The 15609-nt window shown below is 35.7% G+C and overlaps 1 protein-coding gene across 6 annotated transcripts in view; it reads right to left on the reverse strand.

Annotated features, from left to right (window-relative positions):
* The window catches only part of tead1b (TEA domain family member 1b), a 49237-nt gene that overhangs the window by 13810 nt on the left and 19818 nt on the right, over positions 1-15609 (reverse strand). For 2 of the 6 annotated variants that reach the window (XM_008405296.2, XM_008405295.2), the window contains exons 4-6: positions 3400-3464; positions 1046-1108; positions 893-955 (exon numbers count right to left, since the gene is read on the reverse strand). In XM_008405296.2, the coding sequence (XP_008403518.1) occupies positions 893-955; positions 1046-1108; positions 3400-3464 (191 nt within the window). Of the gene's footprint in view, positions 1-892; positions 1109-3399; positions 3465-15609 lie in introns of all 6 variants that reach the window. The other 4 variants (XM_008405300.2, XM_008405298.2, XM_017304151.1 and 1 more) reach the window with 3 other exon arrangements.

The following is a 15609-nucleotide window of genomic DNA, read 5'->3' on the forward strand; positions in this document are numbered from 1 at the left end:
GAACTTTTTGCATTGCATTAAATATTATATTTGAAAATACTTGATAATTAATGCTGCAGAAAATATTTTAGGAGAAAATTTGGTAGTCAGTAAGAAACTACAACTAATCTATTTTACTGCCAAAATAGTAAATGTAGACATTAATTAAACCATGTTGTTGAGATGGAAATATGTGTATTTTCTTTCCTTTAGCTAGATTGTTTATCAGGCTTCACTATTAGCAAGAACCCAGAAAAGAATGAAAGTAATACTGTTTATTCAAGTATTTGTTTACTTATCACAGGTCATATTGTTATCTTAAAATTCACTTAGCACATATGTCTTTTCCAACTGGTGTGCAGCCAAAATCAGTAATTAAATGGTAGTCATTTGAAGTTGATTTAACCTTGTAAATTCTCAGTGTTATTTGCTTTGGTAGCTAACCTCCTTAAATTTAGCTTAAATGGAGTGATGGGTTTCACTCTTCTAAAAACAAATCTCGACTGCCTGTAGTTTCCAAAAACAAAGCGACTGTAATAGCTGCCCTTTTTTAATAAAAAAAATATTTGGAACCCCCAAATATTCATTCATTTGGATAATATATATACAAATAATAATAATAATTTCATTATTGCTTGATAGATTTTAAATTGATGTGCAGTTGCTGTTGAAGCAATGGCCCATAAAGAGAAACAAACTGAAAAAAACCCACAGGGTGGACAGTGAAAGCATGACCAGGTGAGAAGATGAGCAAGAAACGGAAGGGACGTTAGAAAAGGCTGAACAGGTAACAGTCAGCAGAGGGTCAGGGATTACAGGGAACCAGAGGACCATGCATTCACTCCGTCACCACAGGAACAAGAAGTTTAAGATGCACAGCAACCAACAAGCCCAAAAGCAGAAAAGCGCATACCTTTAGCTTGGAATGAAACTCACGAGATTTTCTTCTGGCAAGAACCTGAATGTGACTAGACACCTGCGGGGTAGGGGAGGGGAGGAAAACAAAGGAAGAGCCTGTAACCATGGCAATGAAAAGCCCCCTGCAACTGGGCAAAGCCAGACGTACCTTAATGGCAGCTTGGATTTCTCGAACTTTCTTTCTTGCTAAGACCTGTATGTGACTAGACACCTCCATTGGAAAACAAGAGAAAAAGTACAATAAAAAAACAAGAAAGACCCCAAAAAAGGTTCAGAGTGGATCACAGATTCTTTCTTTGTTTAAAAACACTTGAAGGAGCATAAGTGAAGCCTTCTGAAAGCACACACCAAGCTAACAACCAATAAAGGTGATGTACAGTGTGTTGTCGTGACTTAAGTGAGCTGATTAGGGAAGATGCAGGCTCCTTTTGCACACATTAAGAGCTCGCAGATGTGATCCACTGTGTGCTGAATGAAAATTGGCTGGTCTAGTATCTTGCTGGTGCCGAGGAAGGCCTTTTCTGCAGCTAAGTTTACCTTAGCCGCTCGCACCATTCAAAATGATCCTGTACTTAGAAATGAGGTAGTGTAGAAGCACTTTAATTAAAAGTAATGTGCATTAATAGGAGGTTTGAGTGGTGGGCTGCGTAGACTCCAATCACACAAATCACACTTAAGTTGAATAGTGTAACAGAAGTAAAGGGATTGAATGGAAAAGCATCAGCAGTTGCTGCCTTTTCAATCTAGTAGTCCAAAAAATATGCATGCAATTTACACAAATATCAAGACTGACCTACCTTAGTTTGGCATCTGAACAATGGCTACAGCAATTATCTGATTATTAAGCATCAAAAATCATGCATGTTTTGGTTTGAGCTTCTTTACAGAACAAAATTAAATGAGGTTCAATAATCAGATAGTTGTTGCAGCTTCAGCTTGTTTTCCCACATATATTCCCATTAAAGTCATGGATAAAATTAAAGACAAAAACTACATAAAATTTACATGTACATCTCATTTATTTATTGCACTGTGCTATGAATGCGTAAATAAACCATTATGCATGTGATGGGACTGTTTACAATATCAATTTGCACAACCAACAGGAAAAGAAGCGTTTCTTGTTGTAGCTGTGTGTAAACAACAACCCCCGAGCCTAATTCTGTGTCCCAGAGCAGCAAACCATGCAGCCTTTCCGGTCCAGACTGATCAATACACACTCAGGGATTGAGTGTCACTGCAGACACCACCTTGTTTATCATAGTCATTCACTAAGGTGGTCCTTGAGGGATTTCTATTTCTAAAAGGAAATATCATTGAGATTTGATAATTTCCTGAAATATCATTAAGGAAATCCCATGATGTCTCACTTTGATCCAAAAATCATATCCATAAGCAATATCCTTATAGGACAAGAAAACAAGACAATTCATTGATGTGAAATGTTATTTTGTCTTTAAAGATTAGAGATATTTTGGAAAACCACAGTTCAATTGAAGCCCCGAGTCAAAATGTCCCACACCGTCGTGTGGAAAAGTCTTAAACACTAAGCTTGCACAAATATTTTTTTTTATTTTTTATTTTTTACGATCAATACTTCTCTGTTTGTCAAACAATAAGACGTGTGTCTGCTGAGTATCTAGTGCTGTTTCATGTGATAAAATGCATCCCACTTGAAAATAAAAGAGAGAGCGAAGTGGTAGTAATTTGCTTGTATGAGTGCAGATGTATGTGGATCCAGTAAATAAAACTAAATGCTTCAATAGTTGTGGGAACAGAATGTGTCACAGATACAAAAAATAAGCAGAAACAATTCAGTTGAACTGTTTTCTTCTGCAATAGAAACGTATTTTGTAATATCTAGGCCAGTTGTTATCAAAGTTGTTTTTTCACTAAGAGGATCTGAATCCTGACCCAAGGTTATTTTGGAGATACTTTCTGAGTACTAGAAGTACCCAGCCCAAAATTCTTCTACACCTCGGCAAATTTTGGCTTAAGGTAGCATTTAAATTTCACCAACAAGTTTTCTAACTGAATATTAATGTTTTGCCTACTCAAGGTCCCCACTTAAGATAGATACATACAAAGAGGAAGGTTTAAAAAAAATGGAAAAATCAGAATAGAAGAATTGTATGTTATTAAGTAAATGTTGCCTCTTTGATTGAGGTAAACATAATTACTAAAAGAATAAAAATAGCAGTGCAGAGGGAAATCCCTTCATTTTGTCTGTCTGTGCTGCAATTAGCTTTTATTTAGAATTGGTGTATTTTCTAATGATTTTTTTTTACTCTAACAGCCCTGTTAGAGTAAAAAAGAGAAAAAAATCATCTGATATGTAATTGTTATCTGCGAGTTCTAATAATAGGTTCTAAACATCCTGATCAATGCACTCCAATGAAGCCCATGAATCGACTGACTAAACCTTGTTGTTTAGCTTTCTTGTTGGCTTCAAGAAAAGCAAACAATACCTCTTCGAGAGGAGCATCTTGTCACTTGTCTTACCTGCTTGCGAGTTCTTGTCTTTCCAGTCCGAAGCTTGATGTATCTGGCTATCAGCTCGTTTCGACCTGAAACAACAGGAGCGTGATAAACAGATTCGAATAACTAAGAGAAAAAAGATAGAAATGCAAAGTTTGGAATGGGCAAATTTTCCTATCACACTGATCAGAGATTGGTAAATCAGGTGACTGATCTTAACACTTTGCTTCTATAAATGCATCTCGAGACTATACTGTGATGCATTTTTTGTTAAATCTAAAGTTAAATATAAATTTGAGGTATATGCTTTTTATGCATAAATGGGCATAATGCATGAATTCTTAATTTTTTATTGGATTTATGATTCCTCTATCAAGAACTCCAAAGCATGATTCTCCTTCTATGTTGAAAAAAGGTAACCAACACTTTTACATCTGTCAGCTCAAAAATGATTCAATAGTGAAAGAAAATTAACATCAAACAAAAGATACTTGATGGTTGTATATGCATAACATATATCCCTGCCCCAAAAAAGCTTGGTTGGAATATGTTTGAATATGGGACAAAAAAAATCCAAATGAGTTGTTATAAAAATATAAATTTAAGAGAATTAAAGTGTGTTACTCCTAATGGAGCTAACCTTTGGAATAAGATACGACTGTGTTTTCTGCAGTGTTTAATACTGTTTGTTGTTTGTGTTCAAATTTTGGTTTCTCAGCGATGACAGAAATAACAACAGATATTTTATATGACTCTACATTCTGCTTTTTTTTTTTTGGGATGAAAAGTATGGAAAAATTAAGGCCCAAAAATACCTTTTTGTATTTGGTACTATATCCAAATCTTTCTCTTGTACATTCCAGCTGACTTAAAGTAGCTGTTGAAAATAAAACTATTTCTTTTACCAAGGAAGGTGTACTAAAATAATTCACAAAGTTATATAATAATCTCATATACAGCAGATGATGCATATCTATATACTTCCAAAGCATAAGGTATGTACATTTTAACAAATCTGATCCAGTTTTGCTGTGACAACACTGTGCTCCATTAGCATGGGAAGAAAAAAAAGCTCAGTGGCAGCAGAGCCTTTAAAATTAATCTAATTCCACCTCAGGCTCTTCAAAGCCCAACGTTTTGAAAGGAAACAGACCTAGCTTTTCATGCTATTACAGAAAATAATGGCAACTGAATATATTGGGTTTAAAACAGTGCAGCCCTGACTCAATTATAATTAAAGCATAGCTTTGTAGAAATTTCCAATTAACAACCACCCAAAACATTCTTCTGCCCTCAGCTCCGCTCTAATTGCTGTAGCAATGCACTGACCCTGCTTAGCCCTTTCATATGGTAATAACACACTGCCAACCAAAACTATTACACAAATTATCGATAGGGAGGCACTCTAATTATGTGTCCAGCTGTAGCCAGCCAGTGCCATGGCACTGCAGTACTCCTCCATTAAATTTGCCAAACCCAGTCAGGATGAAGCTTTTTTTTTTTTCTCCAGCTATACTTCATTATCAATTAAAAGGTCTTGCTGTTGCTCCGACAAGTGAATCACAAAGTAGCACGTGTATTAATAAAGCATATCTTGGGGAATCCAAGGGAAAATATTTTTTCATCAAAGGCAACACATTACAAAAGAAAAGAGAACATGAGAGGAAATTTCACAATTGCATGTAGGAGGGAGAGAAGACATCTGATATTCTCTGGAGGACATCTTTGTTCACATCATGGAAATGCACAATGAGGTTGAGACCTTCTCTTGAGAAGAAGTCACTTAAGAGCTCTAATTTGAAAGAGTCGTTTCTTCCATGCATTCTGTGACATGCAGTCTTAGGACTCCAGAAGCATCTTAGGATGTAATCTAAGCTAATCATTTGATTGCCTGAAGAATAAAGTGTCAGAAAACCTAAACACAAAAATGTTTAGGGCCACAGCATTATTTAAAGTTTCAGGACCTCCCTCGCTTTGGGTGCGAGAGGTCCTCGATGAATCTTCAATTTGTCCTCACCTGGTATACTTTTATTTACCTACACCTAAAGATAACAGATAAATTGATTTATTTATTAATTTTTTTATCTCATGGTTCTCACTTCTGGCATGAGAGTTTATGATATGGCTAAGTCAATAAAATAGGCTTATGGATTAATGAATTATCAGTGAAGCTTTGGTTTGTGTGGGGCTAAAAACGTAAAACAAAAAAAAGAATGCCAACAGGAACCAGGTTCATGGACGCTCTCATCTTTTCAAGATCTTAGGACAGGTAGCCTGAATCATAACGACTACCAGTATCTGCAAAGCAGTAGAGATGGCAGCAAACAAAACAAAAAGGTCCGTCACAACGTCTACTAAGTTTCAAGTCCCAAAAATTAATAAAACGATCTTCATTAGAGCTGACACGTGCGCATTTGTTAAGGTTTTGCATTAAAAGAATCAACTTGTGTGTATGGCTGACACCTAAGATGTGTATAGAAGAGCAATGTCAAAAGTCACGAGTCAAAAGTTGAAACTTTAACTTTATTTCTCACTATCTTCAGAGTATTAAATAAAAAAGGTCCAGGCAGTTTCCATCTACTCTCCTATTTAAACAGTAGAAGGTTGGGATTCAACTTCTAGCTGTAGTTGGTTGGTCGACCCTGACATTATTTTCAGGCTGCATTTACCCAAGGCCAGTCCGGACCTCGTCACATGACCTCACACATTAAAAACACAACATCTGGGGATTTGCACTTTCTGCAAAGTTTACTTGATGAAGCAGACATCAGCATCATTTTCAGTAATTCATACACAGAAGACACACAACATGACAATACAGGCATTCATGCAAAGTCCTGATTCCAACATCAAAGCACATAAATGGGCAGCTGAAAGCTTGCCTACTGCTGAATAATTCATTCTTTTCACCAGGCTGGAGAAAAAAGCCCAGTGGGTCCTAGCAAGCCTGAATGTTTTCCCCTCTTCAGTGCAAAACAATAGCAGTTGGGGGGGGGAAATGGAAGTATACACATTAAACATACAAAAAATACATTTCCCCCCACATCTGATAGTTACAAAATATACACCTACTAAGAGATGACAAATGAAAACCTGTTAAGTATTTGGGTATATATATAATATTATTTTAAATAAATCAGTGGAGCAAACTTAAAAATAAAAATAAGCTTTAAACTCAAGTCTTCTGCTGTTAACATAAAATATATTGACTCAAAGGCCACTGAAAGTAATTGTATAACAGACAATAGTCTGCAAGAACCTATTTATCAAGTTACGGAAAGTTATTCATAGGCTGTAAGGTTTTTGAATGAAAAATGCAATACTGATGATTCTGGGAAAAAATACATTGTGACAGATGTATAGATGTTTTCCAGTTAACCCCGATCAAAAGTGTAGCTGTACCATACAAATACTCATAAATAAGAACAAAGTGTAAAAAAAATAGTCAAGAATATAATCTTAATTGAGTGTTTTCTGGTTTTGCAACTGTATAATACATAAAGTTGTTTAAAACAAAATGAATAGCGTCCTGTGATCACATGTGGACATTTAGAGATTTTATATGTTTTAACAATAAAAACTGAAAGAAAAAAAACCACACCTTTAAAAATGGTCAAGTGCATTAAAAATGCAAATTCCAGTATGGAAACTCGCATGTATGTCCACTTAACATGGTCAAAATTAAACATCGTTCACATCGGGTGCATTTGATCAGAACATCATTACTCAGCATTCAGGTATTTCATCTTGTGTGCACTGACTGCTGGAGTGAGTAAACACCATGACACGAACTGAGGCCTCAGAAGGAAGATTGTGGCATCTTATGAGTGTGCAGAGGGATTCTCAACCCCAAAGAATTTTAAATCAGCCATTCCACGGCCTACTAAAAATAGTCCACAGGTGGAGGACATATCACAGAATCCATCATTAATTCTATCATGTTTCAGAGGATGTTTGAGAAAAATACAGGACTGTGTAAAAACTAAAAATAACTGAAGCACAACTGAACGCTGCAACAAAACAATTACACTAAACATACCAGTTAGTCCACCAAAGAAGAAACCAAAGAGTCCTGGGAAAAGCCAAAACCAAGATCTCAATCTGGTTGAGATGTGGTAAGGTGAGTTGAAGATGGGCTGTACCTGAATGAATACTCAGTATCTATTTAAACAATAGGGGGTAACACTGGCAATCACGGGGTAGGGAATGAAGGTCCAAGTCGAGTTCTCCAGAGCTACTATACATCATGCAACTTTTACATCCCTGAACCTACACACCTGGATCAAATGGCTGAATATCAGCATGTCAGAGTCCTGGTAACAAGCCACTCACTGGATTCGGGTGTGTTGGAGAAATGATTCATCTAAAAGTTGCAGGACATTAGTTCTTTAGGACAGGTCACAGGCAACCCTGTGTAGGATGTGATGTGTTTTTCATCTTTTCTTTTCGAAACATAATTATGGTTAGTTACTTTTTTTTTTCTAAAAGGTGAATTGTAATCACAAACATTATATCAAAAACTGAATATTTAATTTTTTTTTTACAACTCTGCATAATTGATTGAAAATATCTATTTTTAAATACTTCAATATATAAACTATATAAAAGTGTGGTTCTTCTTTTGTGGAATTTTAAACAAAGTCATCTCTTTGTTTAAAATGCTTTTTGTTACAATTTAAGTCCACAGCAAAGTCCAGCAACCAAAAGTTGTTCAGAACAGAAAACATTTACTGTTTGTAGGATTTTCCTGTCAGTCAAAGCAGTGGAAAAAAAGATTAAACATTTATTGTGGTTCTCCTGGAAAGATCTGTTCTGTGGAGCAGGAATCCTCCACCATGGTCTGAGTGAACTTCCTCCATGAATCTTAATTACTCTGGAGGATCCATCACATATGAATGGCGCTCCTGCAGTAACTCCACAAAGGGATGGTAGCTCAACTTTCTCAAAGAGTCCCCTAGAAAATTATTTTTTATTTTTTTCTCACCCAGGCATTCAATGTATTCCTTAACATGAAAAAGGCTCCATCTCTTGGGAATACCAAGCCAACCAATTACCTTACAATGGCTTTGTAAAATACAATATTTACTCATCAGGTATTTTCTCATAGTTATAATTACATAGCTAATAAAAGAAGACTTTTCATGCAATTTGTTTGTGTAAATTGTGTAAATAAAAATCACATGAAACAAACCCCCAAACCAAAGATTTCCCACACAGAGACTCTCTCTTAGTCTGAACACACTTGAAGAAGTATTGTCTATATTGAACTTACAATGGTGAGAAATAATGTGCCATGTTGCAACTAAATAAAATAATACAGTTTTTCAGTGCATCTTTTAAATCTTTGTTGGGTTGGGTCACATAAATCATCATTTTTCCGGCTCAAATAAATAACACTATAGTGAAATCAGAAACAGAAAGACAAGCATTGCATTGGTAATCAAAGAAATGTAAAAATGGCAAAACAGTCTCCAGTGTTTCATTGCCAACTGCTGTAAAAAAAAAAAAAAAAAGTTAAAGAAAAAAAATACTATTATCTTCTGTCTCTAAAGACGTGTTGTTGTGTGAAGTGTACACAAAATGCATTTTGTAGCCATAGTGTGAGTGTTTTCAAGCACAAGTTAGTTAAAATGTTAAGAGCCACTGCTGTCTCTACAGAACAGTTTGTTTTTATGACTCGCTCCATGAGCTTATTGAGGTTCAGAGCTGCATGTACAACAGAGCCATTCAAGAAATTGTGATTTTTCTCTTAAACAGTCACAAGGTTTTAAAGTGAAAAAACCTTGGCTTTCTGAGCTTCCCAACAGAGCCAAAGCTCTTGAAAATCTATAGAGCATTAGCCTTTTACTCCCTTCACCTCTTCACACAATGCAACACCAGCAAATATTTTTCAGGTAAATAGACCCTTTAAATTGGGGCTTTTAAATGAGAATTAACATTTTTCTATGTTTCCACACTTGTTTTTTGAAATGATTAAATTAAATTATTTTCTGTTATAGCACATTTATTTTTCATAACAAAATTTATTTATTTATTTATTTTTATTACTATTATGTTTAAATACTTTTTAAATAATCCTTTAATTAGTCTGGATTATTTAGAAATCCAGACTAAATAATCCAGATTATTTAGAAATCTGTATTATTTCTAAATAATACAGATTTATTTAGAAATAAATAAATCTGGATTATTTATTTCCAGATTAATTAGTCTGGATTATTTAGAAATCCAGACTAAATAATCCAGATTATTTAGAAATCTGTATTATTTCTAAATAATACAGATTTATTTAGAAATAAATAAATCTGGATTATTTATTTCCAGATTAATTAGTCTGGATTATTTAGAAATCCAGACTAATTAAATTACAATTTCTGAAATTTCATCAAACAACATTGTACGCATCTTGTTGCTTTTAGAAATGAGTGTAAATCAGTTGAAAGACAAAGTAAAACTTAGTAGTTCATTCTTATTTCAAAATAAAATATTCTGTATATTAATACAAAGAGGATTAATATTCATTATTAATATTCATTATTTGAATATTATTTATTTATTAATATTCATTATTTGCATCAACTTCAAATAATGTCCCAGCATTAAAACTTTGTATTTTTTCAACTTAAATTTTATTTCCTATTTGAATTTTTATTGAAGCTTACTAAACAAGGTTAGCTTTGCTAAATCTCTTTTTTTCATTTTTTTACCATAATGGCCTGCATATTTATTCAGCCTAAAAGCCATTAAAAATCCTGCACAACCTAAATACCCAATCAAATTTAAATGAAATATATCGAGTCAAAAACTGACTTAGTTTAGTCTTTTGAACAGGTTAATGCTCTGGTCCCTTTTTCCCCCTTTTCCTCCTTTTAAAAGCATCCATTTCCTGTAACAGCCTTTTATTTCCCTCTAATGCAGGCACAACCACAGTCACATCTGGGCCTGGCCCAGAATCATCCGGCAGATCGCCTGCATACATGTGGCTTCAAATTGACTCAGTGTATTTGGAGTCTGATCGAACAGAGCAGAGAGGGACAGCGCAAGCACATATAAAGATTTTATTAAGCTGTAATTGACTTAGAAAGGCATTCCAAAACCATATTTGTTTTTCATGTTAATTAGAGGTTTTAGTAGTTCTAAGTTTTAAAGTCAAATAAAAGTAACAAAATTATCAACTGCTGGATGAAGCCATTTTTTTTCCCAAATCGATTACCTGATCTTTTTTTTTTCTTTGTCTGTCGGAAACACTCAGCAACATAAAAGTGGTACGTCAGCTTATGAATGCTTTGCAACTCACTCTATTTCACTTAAACCTAAACACTGAAAAATTAATGAACAAACATTAAAAGGTTCACGAGAAAGCTAAAAACAATTAATAGCTCTCCCACAGTAACAAAACATGTTAATATGTGCTGTGCATAAAGGAAAACAGCTTTTGAAAGCAACCTAGTAGATTAATAAAGGCTTCTTTGTGAAATAACTTTTTTTTGCCAAAGTACAAAAGACATTGTGTTCTGAGTGTTGGTGAGCGGTCCAAGTTTGGAAGTCAGACACCGCAAACAGACTTTCTCCAAACCCCTCCAATAAAGACAAGTAATTTTAAGAACGAGAAGGAGGACAAATAATTTATTTTCCCAACAAACAAAAACTGTGAGTGGGTAGAGAGGATAATGAATTTTTTTTTTTTTTTTGTTGAAAACTGGGAAACAAATGACATCTTGTAAATCCTTTTAATTTACAAGCTTTCACAGTAAAAATATACCGAGGGCTTAAAAAGTTGCAGATTTTAATCAGGCTAAATTTTCACAGTACACTATTCCTTCGGGTTGAAATTGTTTTAATTAAAAAGTATTTCAGTGATCAAAACATCACCTGGCTGGATGGTGAACACACTTCTCCACTCCTCCATCTGTTGCTGTGCACTACCAGTCAGCCTCCTGGGAGAAGACTGCTACTTTCCATAAAAAAGACCAATCCAGCTACTTGGAAAAAACCTTTTGGTTGTACAAAACACAGAAGGTAATGTTGTGTAAACTCAAAAATTTCTGTCATTAAGTTAACGCCATTTTAAAACTGCAGTTGTTTAGCTGCAGCTGGTCTGCCCGTTAAGCAGCGGGATGCAGCCTGACAAATTACTCTGTTTACATCAGCTGGTATCTGTATTATTTGTAAACACTAATTTTAGTTGGGTTTTTTTTTTTTAGTTATTTTAAAGAGCGCTATAGTGTAATTAGTTTGCTTAATTCTGTCTATCAAAAATAATATTGACTGAATTTTAAAATTATTATTATAATCAATGTTATTTTAGCAGCAATAGAAAAAAATCTTCTTTTCATATGAGGTTAGTTTATAAGAATTTGATACTAGCCCATTCTCTGCTTTTAGTTCTCTCAATTTGTTTTATGAATTACAAGATTTTTGTTTCTTTTAAGATAATGATTGTAGATAAAAATACATTGTGTGTGATGTTGATTTAGGTTTTTATACAAATACATATATAGCATAACTTGACTTGTTCCAAACACAGAGAAGCAGATCAGAGTGCTTTTTCCTACCGACTGAAGTTCAGCAAAGCAAATATCAGTGATAGCTGACAGCTGACTGTTACCTTTGTGTATAAGAACGTCAACATCCGGCTCTAGTCTTTAGTGAGAAACAATACCACTGACATTTACCTTATTTTCAGATTAATCAATCAACCATAGCTATACTGTTAAACAGCTGTTGCTTGGCAGTAATGATGGGAATATTACAACTCAGGGGACGTGTACATTTTGAGCTCAGAGCTTTCAGAGTCAATACAGCTGCCTTTTTCTATTCAGAAGGGTCCTGAATGAAGTTGAAACCCAGCCTTTTCTGTCCCTGAAGTATGCTGTGCAGTGTCAGAGATCAATAATTGGACTCTAGGTGACGGCACACTAGGAAAACCACAATGTGGACTTGCAAAAGACGGGGTTTATCTGATTTACAAAAACAAACATGGATGATTTTAACGTAAAATGTGTATCCAATTGAGGGTTCATTTTAATGCCTTTCTCTATATGTGTGTGTAGGTGTGAAAGCAGTTGACTGTCTCAGTGCCCCAGCTCTCCTGTCATCCATGATAGATGACTCGGTGGTCTCAGACAAACATTAGCATCATAAAAGACCAAGCCAACAATACGAAGGCATTCGCTCCAGGTTTTGGGAACAGGAAAAGGGGGAAGCAAGCCATTTACTTGAAATATCACTAGGAAGCCAAAGCTGGCCAGGCACAGAAGAACCACTCACTTCAGGCTTCAAAAGAAAACCTGACAGTCCCCTTTATAAGGGAAAATCCACATGCTATCCATTCACAGCATTATGTTAGACATGTCTTGAAGGTCAAAGGCAAAATTGTTAGCTTATTGATGACTATTCACACAAAAACAAATCGCATGCATCTCGTTTTTCCCCCCACTCTAAAGTCAAATATTTTAGATCTCTGCTCATCATAAGATCCACCAGTGACCTCAAAAGAGTGCTTTAACATCCTGCATTGTTGAGCTCTCATGCTCCAAGTGTTAGCACATGAGAAAGACTTCAAGGCCGATTGGTGCATGTGTGACGCCACGATGACAACAAAGGCCGGCTTTATTCTCTGCCACACAACATAAATCCCTCCCTGTACAACACTCTCAAACTAGTGAAAACCATCTCAATGAATGCGGGGAAAGCACAAAGCTTTAAGCTTCATCCTCTCCTAATGTGGCGTGTGTGTTTTTGGTTCAGTCTTTACTTATACACACATAATAACTGAGAAGGAGACAAAACACAACAATGTTTGTATAGTACTTTGGCTTTAGATTGTAACAATTTTACACTGGGAGGTGATTATTATAGCGGTCCTATAGCATGCTGTAATTTGTAAGCAGCAGTTTTCAAACTCTGAGGGACTCTTGTTTTCTGGTTTCGCACACATGTGGCAGCTCCTGCTCTTTTGTTGAAAATTGATCCATTTGGGGCAGAAAGCAGAAACAAGAAGCCACAGACTTAAGACTGTTTCATTTACTTCAAAGAAATGATTTCTAAACTGAAAACAGACCGAGGCAAAACTGTTTTCTCCCTTAGTGCAAATTTATTCTGTATTCTTCAGAATATTTCTCATTCACCAAAGCAATCCTGAGAATCCCTGTTGTTTAAGTTGATGGTTTGATTTACACAATCAGCTAATGCCTCTTGGTTCAATGAATAAAAAATTATAAAGTATAACATATTTTCCAATATTATTTTGAGTGTAGCCATCTATATTGGTTTCTACACTGCTCAAAAAAATAAAGGAAACACTAACATTTAAGTGAACACTGAAGTGTTCCCTTTATTTTTTTGAGCAGTATATTTTTTTACTCCCAGAAAGTTGTCAAAGTTTAAGGATTATGGCTTTCTGATTAACCTCTAGGGTGGATAATAGCCAACCATAGAAGAGGATCAATTTAATTTGGATGGTTTTAGGTGATCCCAGAGGTGGTCAGAACTAATGTAGATCATGAGATGAAAGCTTTATCTAAATGTGGCAAGAGTTGTTGCAGAGAAAAGGGTAAAAACTGGCCAATATAAAATATGAAGTTAAGTCAAACTGATTAAATGAATACAAAACTGGGGTGACACCATGATAGGAAAATGTGACGCAGTAATATTTTTGCACAATATTGTGATGATGCTCTTGGTTTCTGCTTATTTTCACAAACAAAATTATCTCCCCAGTTTTAGGAAACTTTTCCTTTCAAGTAATTAAATTATATTTCAAGTGTCAACATCAAGGATTCATCTGCATATTAGTGGCATTGAGAACTTAAATGCATGATCTTTAATGATGATACATTACCAAATAATGCATAGAAGGATCCTTCTCTTGTGGTGATTTTGCATCGAAAGTGTTGACTTATTGTTCACTTGCATGTAAAATCAGAATTCAAAGGCACTGTTTTGTTGAATTGGTTTTATAAGGTTAAATTCTCGTCATTCTGAGCCACGATCTATCTCTTCATGAGGAATTTAGCTCCCGCCATTTATATAAAATTCTCATTAATGCAAAGTCAGTTTTGTCGCATTTTGCTAACACTGACACTCGTTTTTCACTGACCTAAACAGAAAACATTTTTTGTTACATTTTCCAAATTCATGCTCCTAATTTTTGCTTTCTGGGTATGTATGCATCATTCAGTTTGAGCATTCAGCTTCATTCGCACACAAATGTTTCATTTGACATACGCCTGAGTATCAGCCAGGATTACAAAATACAGTCACAGAAATTAAGTTCTCGATATAACGCAGTGAGCAAGTGTAATTAACAGCTCTTTAAAAATCCATTTTTCTCTGAAGAGCAAAAGAAATCAATACTTAACTTCAAATGACCTTATTGAGCTAGATAAAAGGCTTTATTGCAGAGGCTGGGTCAGGAGCAGTTGAGCTAATGTGTTAGCTGAGCAGTGGGTGATTAAAGGTGAGGCGTTCTCTGAAAATCTTACAAGACATCACAAAGCAGCAGGTCACTAACCTGAGCCTTCCTGGAGACACTGAGGGGATTACAGCAGCCAACCTCTGCTGAACTGTGCCTGTACACAGACGTAAAGACAGCCTCTTTATCACTCAGCGGGTCCAAGCCCATTCTATTTCCGCTCTCCTGGCTCTGTGCCTCTCAAACAAGGCAGGAGCTGAAACCTGCTACGGCCCCAACTCTATGCAATATACTCACAGGGGACCAATTTGCACAGCAAGGCCTTGTCTGAATCACTCTATCAATTAGGAGCCGCCGCGTTTATCATCACATACATTACTGTAGAGGCTGCCATGGTCACTGTGTGGAGGTCTGCCTCTCAGGAGAGGCAAAAGAGGATGAAATATATGGCCACAGTTGGGCTGGCCGCTGGACTAATCTGAAAGGACTGCTGTAATTATGAGTCTCCCGAGGAACTGGCAGTGTGGCAGGTCCAACGTGTGAACACGGTGCTAACAGTCAGGAAGGTGCCCTGGCCTTCTTCTCCACAACAAAGTAAGACACTGAGTCGAATCAATATTTTCAATCTCTCAGGATCAATTCAGCATCTGAGCACAGAGAAAGACATGCTGGCTGCAACCAATATGTATAAATGAAAAGTCAAACTTTGTGGTCATGACGGGTTCTCATGTCCTGCACGTTGTTTTGTAATTATGAACACAAATGGAGGGGGGATGGAAGGGGGGCTTGCGTTTAAGGTATAATTCAGTTAAAGTTTA

This window comes from Poecilia reticulata, linkage group LG3 (assembly GCF_000633615.1).
Source record: "Poecilia reticulata strain Guanapo linkage group LG3, Guppy_female_1.0+MT, whole genome shotgun sequence".
In the NCBI taxonomy this organism is placed as follows: Eukaryota; Metazoa; Chordata; class Actinopteri; order Cyprinodontiformes; family Poeciliidae; genus Poecilia; species Poecilia reticulata.